The sequence below is a fragment of the Poromitra crassiceps genome (assembly GCF_964638095.1).
Source record: "Poromitra crassiceps genome assembly, chromosome: 6".
NCBI lineage: Eukaryota > Metazoa > Chordata > Actinopteri > Beryciformes > Melamphaidae > Poromitra > Poromitra crassiceps.
Window position 1 is genome coordinate 41695911 of NC_139627.1, and position 12567 is coordinate 41708477.

General features: G+C 45.1%; 1 protein-coding gene across 1 annotated transcript; it reads left to right on the plus strand.

Moving 5' to 3' along the window:
- Positions 1–1040: 1040 nt before the first annotated feature.
- Positions 1041–11888, plus strand: LOC310779011 (protocadherin-17-like; the record flags this gene model as incomplete). Its single annotated transcript, XM_083639500.1, has 4 exons — positions 1041–3509; positions 4749–4807; positions 4961–5130; positions 11311–11888. The coding sequence occupies 4 exons, from the start codon at positions 1041–1043 to the stop codon at positions 11886–11888; spliced, it is 3276 nt and encodes a 1091-aa protein (XP_083495626.1).
- Between the last annotated feature and the right edge of the window lie 679 nt (positions 11889–12567).

Below are 12567 nucleotides of genomic sequence, written 5' to 3' on the forward strand. Positions count from 1 at the left end.
CCCAAGGCAAGATCTGTCACTGCTTCACTCGTTTGCGGGAAGAATATCAGAAATTATGTTAAATGCACCACCAAGAAGAAATACATGCTGCTGTGAGGCGTCGAGAGAATCCCGGGCTGATCTCAGTGCGAAGAGAGCGGGTTTCAACAGTTGACGTGGAGAACTGAGCGCAGGAAAAAGCCATTAATTTTGATTATCTGAAATCTTGCAACATCGCGCCTTCTCCTTGCATTTTTTTTCCTGCAGCCACCGCCGTTCACAGTGCAGATGTTGTCCGAATGAAGGATGCAAGAGCACAGGGTCCGACTGGACTGGATTATATGGGATTACTGGACTGATTATAGGACAATCACCGGGCAAAAGTCGCAGTCGCGCTACAGATGCTCCTGAATGACGGGAATACAAAAGGTTATCCTGGAGGAACCGCTTTATGTTCTGCTTTAGTCTACTTTGTGGCATGTGCTGGCTGTGTGCTAGGCTATACGTGAGCAGATCCCATATGCAACAGTGTGCCGCACAGAGGGGGGAAAAGTAAATGCATTGTGAATGGTAATATTGGGGCAATGCTGCATTTTGAACGGACATGTCAGTATTTGCTGTCCTATACTAGCCTATAGGTGTAGATGTCGCATGAGGGCAATGCGCTTTGTATGCTACAGTCTAACCTTCACCAGAGATTCAAACGCGTTAACCTTGATGCAATAGGGAATATCACAATTTTCCTAATCGCCGATTATTTATTCAGAGCATTTCTGGCACGGCACAAACCATGTTGAATTTTGCCTTTCATTCATGCGTTAGGTGTCGTCGAGCGGTCATCTTTGTTTACAGAATAGTTCATCATAGCTGAACGGCATGTGAAAGAGGTTAAATACCGATTCAAAGGAGAGGAATCAATTTAACGGCCAATTCGTCTGAGATCGGCGTCAAATCACACGCCTGGGTTGGGTTTAGACTATAGGTTTGCCCGTAATCAACAGGTTGAAAGTCAAAGAGGATTTTTTTTTCTTGCTGCCACTACCGCATATCCAGTTGAAGGGATGCGTCTCTCTGTACCAATTTTCTTTCTCTTGTGGGTTAAAGCCCTGACATTGAAAAACCTCAATTATTCTGTCCCTGAGGAGCAAGGACCTGGCACTGTCATCGGAAATATCGCAAAAGATGCCGGTTATGGGACCATGGAGAGAGGGAAAAAATCCAACTTCAGAGTATTGGAGAATTCTGCACCACATCTGGTGGATGTTGACCCAGAGAGTGGATTAATATTCACCAAACAAAGGCTTGACAGAGAAACGTTATGCAGACGCAACCCAAAGTGCCAGCTCTCTATGGAGGTGTTTGCCAACGATAAGGAAATATGCATGATCAAGATTGACATACAGGACATAAATGACAACTCGCCTAGTTTTCCTTCTGATCACGTTAATATTGATATTTCTGAAAATGCAGCTGCTGGGACACGCTTCCCGCTCACAATTGCACACGACTCAGATTCTGGGGAAAACGGGATTAAGACCTACCAAGTCACAAGAGATGATTACAATACATTCTCTTTGGATTTAAAAGTGAGGGGCGATGGGACTATCTATCCAGAGCTGGTCGTCCAGAGACCTCTGGATAGGGAGGATCAGAGTCATCACACCCTTCTCTTAACAGCAATTGACGGCGGGGAATATCCAAGATCAGGCTCTATGCAAATCAATGTGAGAGTGACTGATTCCAATGACAACAGCCCGGTTTTTGAAAAATCCTCTTATGTTATAGAGATTCCGGAAAATTCACCATCCGGGAAAGTGGTCATCGATTTGAATGCCACAGACCAAGATGAAGGCATCAATGGGCAGGTAGTCTACTCCTTTACTGGATATGCATCAGAAAGAATGCAAGATTTGTTCTCCATTGACCCCAACACTGGTGTCATCAGGATTCAGGGAGAAATTGACTATGAAGAGAACCCAATCATAGAGTTTGATGTGCAGGCTAAGGACCTTGGGCAGAACCCCATACCGGGCCATTGTAAAATCACTGTCAAAGTGCTGGACAAAAACGACAACTGGCCAATAATCAGTTTTGTGTCGGTCCGGCAGGGAGCCATCAGTGAGGCAGCGCCTCCGGAATCTGTCATTGCTCTGGTCAGAGTAACAGATAAAGATTCTGGTCGAAACGGTCAGCTTCAGTGCAGAGTGCTGGGAAATGTACCATTCAGACTGCAGGAAAACAATGATAATTTCTACACACTGCTTACAGACAGACCGTTGGACAGAGAACTGAAAGATGAATACAACGTGACGATTGTGGCCAGAGACAATGGCATTCCTTCCTTGAACTACACCAAGTCGTTCACTGTGAAGATCCTGGATGAAAATGACAACGCGCCACGCTTCACAAAGGCAGTGTATGTGCTTCAGGTGCCTGAGAACAACATCCCAGGGGAGTATTTAGGCTCTGTCCTGGCCCACGATCCAGATATAGGTCGAAATGGTACAGTGTCCTACTCCATTCTGCCATCGCATATCGGAGATGTTTCGGTGTACACCTACGTGTCTGTTAATCCCACCAATGGAGCCATATACGCCTCACGGTCTTTTAATTACGAGCAAACTAAATTCTTTGAGTTCAGAGTTCAAGCTAGAGACGCGGGATCTCCTCACATGGAGAGCACCACTACAGTCAGGGTCAGCGTCCTCGATGTCAACGACAATTTTCCAGTTATTATATTGCCCCTTCTACAGAATGACACTGCTGAAATCCCAGTGCCAAGGAATGTAGGCATAGGATACATTGTGGCCACGGTGAAAGCAGTGGACCACGACCACGGCGAAAGTGGCCATCTGACCTACGAGATTTCAGAGGGGAACGACGATCACCTGTTCGAGATGGACCCGGTGGCGGGAGAGGTCAGAACGGCCCACGCTCTGTGGGAGGAAGTGGCCTCGGTAGTGGAGCTGGTGGTGAAAGTGACCGATCACGGCAAGCCCCCCTTGTCCGCCGTGGCTAAGCTGATCATTAAGGCCAACACGGAGGCCACGGCAGGGGGAGGTTCGGGCGCGAGCGGGGAACAGCAGCCCTGGGACGTGTCCCTGCCCCTCATAGTTACTCTCTGCATTATCTCTGTCATGCTCTTAGCAGTCATGACGGCCATTGCTGTCAAGTCCAAGCATCACGATAAGAAGCCTGGGAATTATAACTGCCGCGTGGCCGAGTACTCCAATCCTCCGGTGGGCAAGGGCAAGAAGAAGCGGATCAACAAGAGTGACATCATGCTGGTGCAGAGCGAGATGGAGGAGAGAGATTCGGCGAGTCGGATGAACGTGGTGAGCAGCCCCTCTCTCATCACCTCGCCCATCTGCTTCGACTACCAGAGCCCCCTGCCCCTCACCCTGCCCAGGTCGGAGGTCATGTACCTGAAAACCACCCCCAACAGCCTGACCGTCCCCAGGGCAGCGTGCCACTCCAGCTTCGCCGGGCTGAGCACAGACACTCCAGCCAACAGGATGTCAGTGATACAGGTACGGAGCGCGCTGGCACTGTTTCCTTTATCTGCTCTTTATTCTCTCTTATCTCTTACCGTCTGCTTTGCTATATAAATCAGACAAACAACAGCAGTGTAACAAACACAAATCTGTCACAACAATCGGACATCCTCATTATCACTTATGCTTTCTCTCTTATGGCACTATAAAATTCACTTAGCAGATGTAGCACAATATGGAAGCTAAGTGTGGCGAAAATATTGTGACATTTTCAATCAGGATTTCTTTTTTAATTATTGTTATTAATATCTACATTTGCAGACTCAAACCGTCTTTGAAATTGGTCCATTGTGAGTCTCCTCCCGCAAAACGGTACAGGTGGTCTGCATAATGAGAAGTCTTCTCAGTTAGGCATGCAAGCAGTGTGAGTCTTGAGTAAGGCTAAGGTGCCCCTGCCAGATCCACTGCTCTAGAGTGAGAACAAAACCCCGTCTGAAACGTGGGATTGGACAGGTGTTTGAGCAGCTTGTCCGATCACATTACCGAACCAATGTGTGCCAGACAGCTAGACGAGTCGCACGCAGCATAACCTTACAATCGCATCTCTCGCCCTCCGCAAATATGGGCCAGATCCGCCCATCCAGACCCAACGTTGGCAAGATTAGACCATTAATAGGGTCCAGGCCTTGGTGGTAGAGATGGCATGGTTATTTATACAAGCCAGGTAGCGTACTAAATTGACAGCGAGGGCATGTAGTGGTATTTAGCACAATGGAATGCTCTGTGGTCAACAGTGTAAATATCTAGGGCAGTCTTGGAGACAGTCTCATTTGGAGATGGTAACACAGAGGCCTGGCTCTGTCAGCAGTCGCTAGGGCATGTGGGTGTGTGATCAACACAAACACATTATTCTCAAGATGGGGGAAAAGGATGTTGATGACAGTGTCACTGTGTCAGTGGCTAATGCATTACTGCTTTGCCTTGCCAAGGAAGCACATATGGCCATAATGGAGATTTGCTCTTATCATGCTGCCTGCCACTGTTGGCAGGTGCTCTCTGACGGGAATAGATTTTTATTAACATGTTTCACGTGTTATAAATGAAATAGATTTTTTTATTAAAATGTTTCGTGCGTTATAAATGCGGAAATCTGAAGAGCACCCGGGAACATTTATTTTCCTGTCAGAGTCTCATCACACAGACTTTTTGCAGAAAAGAACCGCAAGAACATTTTGAGAGGGCCAAGACACAATAATTTTCTCCTTTCCTTTTCAGACGGATAATTTTCCCTCAGAGCCCAATTATGTTGGCAGCAGGCAGCCATTTGTTCAAAGGTAAGGTCTGAAGGACTGAAAGCTTCCTGACCGCTGCATTTACATTCATCTCTGTATCAAGCAAGCTGACTGACTGTCTGTCAAACAGAGGCACTCACACAGAGGCAATGGTGAGTTATAAACCCCCCCCCCCCTCCTTCCTTTCCGCTGCAGCTCAACATTTAAGGATGCAGAACGAGCGAGTCTCCGAGACAGTGGCCATGGTGATAGTGACCAGGCTGATAGTGACCAGGATACTAATAAAGGCTCACACTGCGACGCGTCTGCCAGGGAGGCCCTCAAGATGAAAGCAGCAGCAGATAATGGCCAGCCTCTCGACCAAGGTGAGTGGACGCTCTCGCTGCCTGACATCTTGAAGATGCCCTAACTGACTCTTGCATCAGACCATGATTGTACTGAACCCCGTTAAACGACAATGCACTGAGAAAGGGCAGCCTACGGCTATAGAGGCACTGCATGAAATAGGCCACGCCCATCACGGGGGAAAGTTCTCCATTCACTTCCATACAGCAGCGCCATTTCCCTTGAATTAAACATAGCTAGAAGCTGTTGTGTGGTGGGCTGCGCAGACAACAAATGTAAAAAAGAATCGCCAATTAAAGTTTTTTTGTACTCCCGAGCAAAACAAGGAAGCCATTGAGAATTGGCGAGAAGAAAAATGTGGATCTAGCTGTCAAGGCAGTAAGTTGGAGTGTTCATCTTCCGTATATATATGATCTTTGTGTGCAACGTGTGACATATGAGAACGCCAGGATTGGGGGCAGAGTTTTTGTTTCCTCCCGTTTTGGGCGTGGTTTCTGAATGATGACTCGCTCCACAGTGTCTCTATGTCTAAGTGGAGGTCCAGCGCGCTCTGCGTAACGCCAAAGCAGACAGCTATTCTACATACAGTGGCAGCCATCTTCAGTTAGTACTCCAGCCAAAGGCCTTTCAGTTGCCAGCCGGCATACCAAAGAACTGAACTTTGTTACACCATAAGGGACATTACTTGAGAGCAGTGGTACGCAATCTTGTCCTACTCAGGAGCCACATTGACAAAAGATTGTCTGCACAATCCCCCAAAAAGTCCCTTTCCTCCTTTTATTTTTGTACGATTTTTATGTATTTATTTATTTTAAGTAGTACTAAAAAAGAGCCACAACTACCCATAAAGGAGCCGCATGTGGCTCTCGAGCCTCGGGTTGAGTATCACTGCTTTAGAGAAACATATATCATCTATACTGTTTATTAAGAGGTATTGAATTGGTTTAAGTTATGTTATGTTAAGTTAAGTTTACGTATATTAGGTTAGGTTTCTGCTTTATCTTTGTTTAATCTGCCAAGGATCTTGGCTGGCAGCCGGCTGGCAGCCGAATGGCCCAGACGCCAATTAAAGACTGCTGCATCTGTAGAAGAGGTGATCCACGCCATCGTGCTCAAACGAGATTTAGGTGGCACAAAGCGGGCCACAGTAATCATCTGTATGAGAGGTGATCCACGCCATCGTGCTCAAACGAGATTTAGGTGGCACAAAGCGGGCCACAGTAATCAAATCTGCGCTCTCTGCGGTAGCTGCAGCAGCAGGCATTGTAACTTGCTATTGCTTTGCGCTGTTGCAGAAAGCCTGAGCTGTGTTGCAAAGACAACATGAAGGCGCCAGAGTGGAAAGCAGATGATAGTTTAAGAGGATAAAAGAGTCCATTGGCTGAAGGGAGGGCGTTCAAACATCCTCCGCCTGCTTGAGCCATCAAACAAGCTCATATATGCATGGTAAAGTAGACCCCCGTCTCTGCCTCTTTTGATCATGTCATTATTTGAACATGAACTCACCGCATCCATGTCTGGAATAACACGGCAGAGACAGGGAAGTATGACAGACACTCTCAGTGCAAAACGACAGGTTCTGGGGGGAAACATGACAGAGTGTTTCAGAGTTTTCCCTGGAAAGATTCTCTCAGTCAATAGTGGCTCGGCTGCCGTTAGAACATTTTGAAATGGATTTGGCTTTACCAGGGAAAGCAAAAATAGAAATGTTGAATCCTATTTGAGAAAATCTTAAATGATCCACGACGTTGCCAGTGGTGTAATCAGAGATTATTGTGAATCCGTTCACGACACCAGTCGCAATCCCTTCAAAGCTGACCCGGTAGGGATTGATTGCAATACAGGTATAGGCTATTTTGTGGTATAACGCTGAAAATATGACAAAAATAATATTAAATAAATAAATAACATCTCATAGGCAAGGTAAAAGATAGGAGGGACTTGAGTGAATTGGCGCCGTCTCATTTCCCTGTGTGAGAGAAACCAAAGACGATGGGCCCAACTTCAACTCACTTCCTGTCATTTTGTCACCTGGGTTTTGCCCATGGTTTCCACGGACACGCCCACTTAGGAGACTTTCGGCAGGTCTGAGTCAATGGTTGACCATGCCCATTTAGGAGACTTGCTGCTACCATTTGTTAGAATTGGCGGAGCCTGCGGTGACTCATCTATAGTAATATAATATCTATGGAGAAACGTCTTGGAATAGGATAGTTCTGGTCATCAGCTCTGGCCATGCAGGTCCCTATGCAGTATTTCCACCCCATTTACATTGCTATGAACTCTTGTGGTTACCAGAGGGAAGAGTGAATCTCTGACTCTCCATCTATGTGTGTGTACTGTATGTGTGTGTGTGCGTGCATGTGTGTGCCTGTGTGTGTGTGTGTGTGTGTGTGTGTGTGTGTGTGTGTGTGTGTGTGTGTGTGTGTGTGTGTGTGTGTGTGTGTGTGTGTGTGTGTGCGCGTGCGTGCGTGCGCGTGCGTGTACGTGTGTGTGTGTGTGTCTGTTACCAGGGAATCAAGGCCGACCAAACTTGCTCCGCGGGAGATGTAAATGCAATCTCAATATTTTTCGTAGCACGACTGTGATTCAGCCCAAGTTCAAAGGCCAATCAAATGGGGAGATATTGAAAGAGATGTTTCGGCCGCGTGAGGCAGAATGTACACACGGCACTGACGCTCGCTTGACAGGAACGTCAGTTAATTTATCGGCCTGCATTTGTAAGATAAGAGATATGCAAAGAACTGGGCCATCGCATTTAATATTAATAGATTGTGCTAATGCCTTCGCCGATGTTCCCTGTGTGCATGTGAGAGAAATGTTGTTAAAAAGACAAACTAATGGTTAGATTAAACGCTCTTCTCGTGGGGCTGGTCAGCTGAACATTAAATGGTATCACTGACTGCTGACTACAAGATGGAAGATCTGCATTATGCATTATGCTGTGGACTTGATCACACAAAAACACCGCCTCCAACCCACACACTCTTACATTTTCCCTCTCTCTCTCTCTCTCTCTCTCTCTCCCTCTTTCTCACTCCCTCTTGTGCTCTCTCTCTCTAGCCCCCGCTCTTTCTCTCTCTCTCTCTCTCTCTCTCTCTCTCTCTCTCTCTCTCTCTCTCTCTCTCTCTCTCTCTCTCTCTCTCAGACACACACACACACAGGTACACTTATTAAACAATAAAGGCGCTATTTAGCAGTTTTTGACAAGAGAGCGCCATTATCCAAAATGGAGTCGCCACCGAATCATAGTCACAGATCCACCACCACAAAAGCTTGTGGGTTAAGTATTACTTTTTATGTCTTTACCTTTACCAACCTCCACCCCCCCCCCCCTGTCCCCTGGCTGTTTTGATACAGGTAATATATGCACCTGCAGCGCTCACTATCATCCTCTCTGAATATTTATTCACTCTCAGAGACACCAGATGCACAGTTGGATATGTTGCTAGGCGTTCTCTGATTCTATTTATAATGGCCGCCCCGGCAGATTGGTTCTTTTCTGAGAGCATGTCAGTCATTGCTCCAGTCAAAGTTCCCCGTGAGATCACAGCTATTTTATCGCTCAATCATGGCTACGGCGCCATTCTGTGGCCATGTGCGTCCGGTAAGCTATATGAAGCCATGGCATTAGCCTGTCACTTTAGACCTATTACAAATGATTCGTTTTGAAACTCAGAATAAGTGGAAATCCAGCGGCAAGCGGAATAGATGAAAGCACCCCCACTTCCTCTTGCTAATATACGAGGTGAAGTGAAGTGGGCTATTCTGCATCTTTCAACAATATAAATCATATACTGTACCTAGTAACGGCGAGACTAGGAGTGTCTGAATCCACTGAATCCACTAACTGATTCCTTTTTCTTTTTCTCTCCTTTTTTCATAATGGCACATGTCATCTTCAACTGTCATCTTCAACTGCCTCTTTAGACACTGCGTTACAGAAAAAGATGAAGTGTGTCACCTAGAGATGAAACCATATGAAAATGTCATATCACGTTTATAGTGACGAGAATTATCGCGGTTTTCAGTATTATCACGGTATTGTTCAAATGTGCTGAAATGTTCAAAAAGTACTAATAATACACTCACAGAAATCATTTCAACAAGTTTTATATTGAAAACTCAGACCCAAAAAGGATTGATTACACTCACTGAAATCATTTCTCCAAGGCATCTGCATCTGGGAGACGGTTGCCAACTTTGGTTGATGACGGACATCTACCATGTTTTTCAAAGCGTACGGTTATCGTAAAGGAATTTGATCGCGGTTATCATTAAAAACCGGTTATGGTTTCATCCCTAGTGTCACCATAAGTGATGTTTTCAGCCTCTGTGTCTGGACTGTGGATATTCTACCCTTAGACTAAAGTCTATTCGAAGGTATTCAATTGAAAAGGGGGAAAAATATACATTTTGTCTTTTTTTTTCGAATACAATTGTATGCTTTTCACAGTAGGCATACAGACATATTCTTTCTGTGATTTGTGGTTGTATAGCCAGACAGAATAGCACAATGACACAAAATACAAGCTCAACCTTCGAAGCACATACTGTACATCTCTTTGCATCAGCGTCATCTGCTAGCTCCTCTGCCGTGGTGATGGCTACCAGGGAAATGAATTCAACACTTCCTTCTTTCCTGCTTGTGCTGACTGTTCTGGCCTCATGTGAAAAAAATATACATTTCTCTGTGACACTTTGGAGAAAGGCAGGCAAACGCATGCAATGCACAGGGCACAGATCTCTAATCTGTGGTGGAGATGCTTCAAAGCACACCACTTGGAATATGAGGGATCTGTGTTGCAGTTTTGCCGAATCAAAGTCATTGTTTATTCTGTCTTTTGATGTCAAATGCATTTTGAACTCAAATGCACATTCTCTCTCTTGATCTTAGTCCCAGCAGAGATATAATTGGAGGGGGTTTGTGCTAAGCATGTAACAATGTAGTGTCACATAATATGCCATTTGATACAGAAAATGCAGTATGCAGTGTTGATATAAAAGAAAAGTGCTATGGTTTATGATTTATTTCTATAATCTAAGAAGAACAGTATAACTATGATAAAGCAGTAACTAGGGAGACGTTTGTTTCCTTATGCTTTGAATTCCTCATTTAGGCTAGTAATGTAGCCTAAACGTTATTTTTGAATTATTTTATTTAAAAAAATATATAATAATCATGACATTAACTAATTAATTAATTAGGGATGTGTATTTTTATCGTGTATCAAACCAGATTGTGAGCTGTTTTACTGCTGGAGTGGGTTTACACTAGCTATTCTGTTTGTGGTCATGTTTGCATGTAAAATCCTCAGTAGAAGCTTGTAGTTACTGGTTATTTTGATTGTGTAAATCGGGAGTTGCTAAAAGGGTATTACTAAGTCAGTACAACATTAGTAGCCAATCAATAATTTAAAGGACAGACATTTAATTATGCTTGCCAAGCTCCTTGGTTGGTTAGGGAGCATGAGACACTTGGCATTTACCTCCCTCCTACTTTGACCAATAAATTGCAAATTAATTTGTACGTGTGGAAAATGACTGAAATAATGACTTGATGATATTGCACATTATGGGAAAACTCGTGCTTTTCTGATTGAGATGTATTCTTGTCATTATAATTAACAAACGCACAGTGATTTGCTTAAATATCGAGTTGACCGGTTTGGTTTTTCTGATGTTTGACTTCCTGTATTTGGCGTTCTTTTCTTTGTCTATTCGGCCATGGTGGCTATCGCTGCTCAGGATAGCCACCCTGTTCTTCTCCTGTAGATTACAAACAAACCACTCTTGCTGCTGCCAGGAATGTAAAACTCCTGGCTTGCTGTCTGCCAGGGTCTTTTTCCCGGGGAAACCCTACAGAGTGTTTAGAACAGCAAATAAAGCTTTCATCAATCAACAATAGATAACAACAAAATCGACATGTATTATAAATGAAAATGTTGTGAATTATTACTTTAAGCTTACGGTGTGAATAATTTGTGTGATGAAACGTCTTATATTTGAGTAAATCAGGACAACATAGCAACAGTTATTGATTATGCATCACCAGCGTTTTATGTAGATAGATACAATACTTTGGGATTTCAGTAGTAATAGTGATTTTAGTGTCATTGTTGCTCTTATTCGTTTTGTGTTAAAGCTGGTTTCCCTCACCCTGGACGGTCGACTAACAAATCTCTTAACGGTTTTTGCAGCGCAAGACAAATCAGTCCACTGCACCGATGAATGCCGTGCACTGGGACATTCTGACAGATGCTGGATGCCAAAGTTACGGGTAGGAAGCCAAGCAGACAGTGCCGATAATCGCACCAACCTTTTCATTCCTGTGGGAATGGAGGCCATGGTGGAGACAGAGATTTATGGCGCCATCAGCTGCAGCAGCAGAAAAACCCTCAGCACATTTGGAAAGGAGCAGCGGGACAGTACAATCCTAGTGGCCAATGTCAAACCCTACTTAAAATCCCAGCGTGCGCTAAGCCCACCGCTGCAGGAGAGTCCTTCCGTGTCCAGCAGTCCCACCAAGAAGAGTACGCCGCTGGACTCGCCCGACCCGGAGTCCAAAGAGGAGCGGGAGGGCGGCTCGGACAGCAGTGCCTATGGACCTCCGGACGGCCAGTGTTCACCGCCGCACACGGAATTGGAGGATCCCCCGTACCTGGCCCACGAGCTCAGGCCCAAGTCCCTCTCCAGCAGCCTCATCCACAGCTCTGTCATCAGCCAGGAGTGCGGGGGCTCCGAGTGCACACTTGACCCGCGGGACTCTGGGAACTGACAGGTCAACGTGGTCCCTTGCTTTGCTCTCACCTGCCAGGGGGTGTGAGGATGATATGACGGGATAAATGTGACCAAGAGGTGATTCATTTTTGACCCACAGAGGTTCCAGACGTGCATTGTATAACCAAAAACCATCGGCTTTTGTCTGTTCTTTGAGTTTGTGGCTTGTTGTGTTAAGGTGAAATATGTGTCCTTGACGGCTGTGAAGGTATGGGGGAGAAAATCGCCGCTTACCTGACTCCAAGTGTTTTCATGGTGTGTACTGTACCTGTCAATTTAGATGTCTGTAACATTTCAAGCTCCGATTTTGTGAGGCTGTTGAACGAATTGCTACTGTGAAGCTATTGAGTCCTGTCTGCTTTTGTACGGTGATGCTTTTTGTCTCCACTTAGTGTATGAAAACATCTCTTTGAATATCGCAGGCAACTGAAATACATATCAGTGACGTCCAATACAAAAGTGAAGTGTCTTATGAACTATTAATGGTGGTGCAACAGGGAATGCCCCTTTTCATAAAAACCATTTGAGGTTCCTGAAAACAGTTTTTTAAGAATGTAATTTGTAATTTTATTGTCGTCTTCTCTGCAGTTTATGTGCGAATAAGCTGAGCTTACACGTGAATGTGGGCTACTGTACTTGTTGTGTATTTTATTAAATTTGTATACACATGTCTTTCT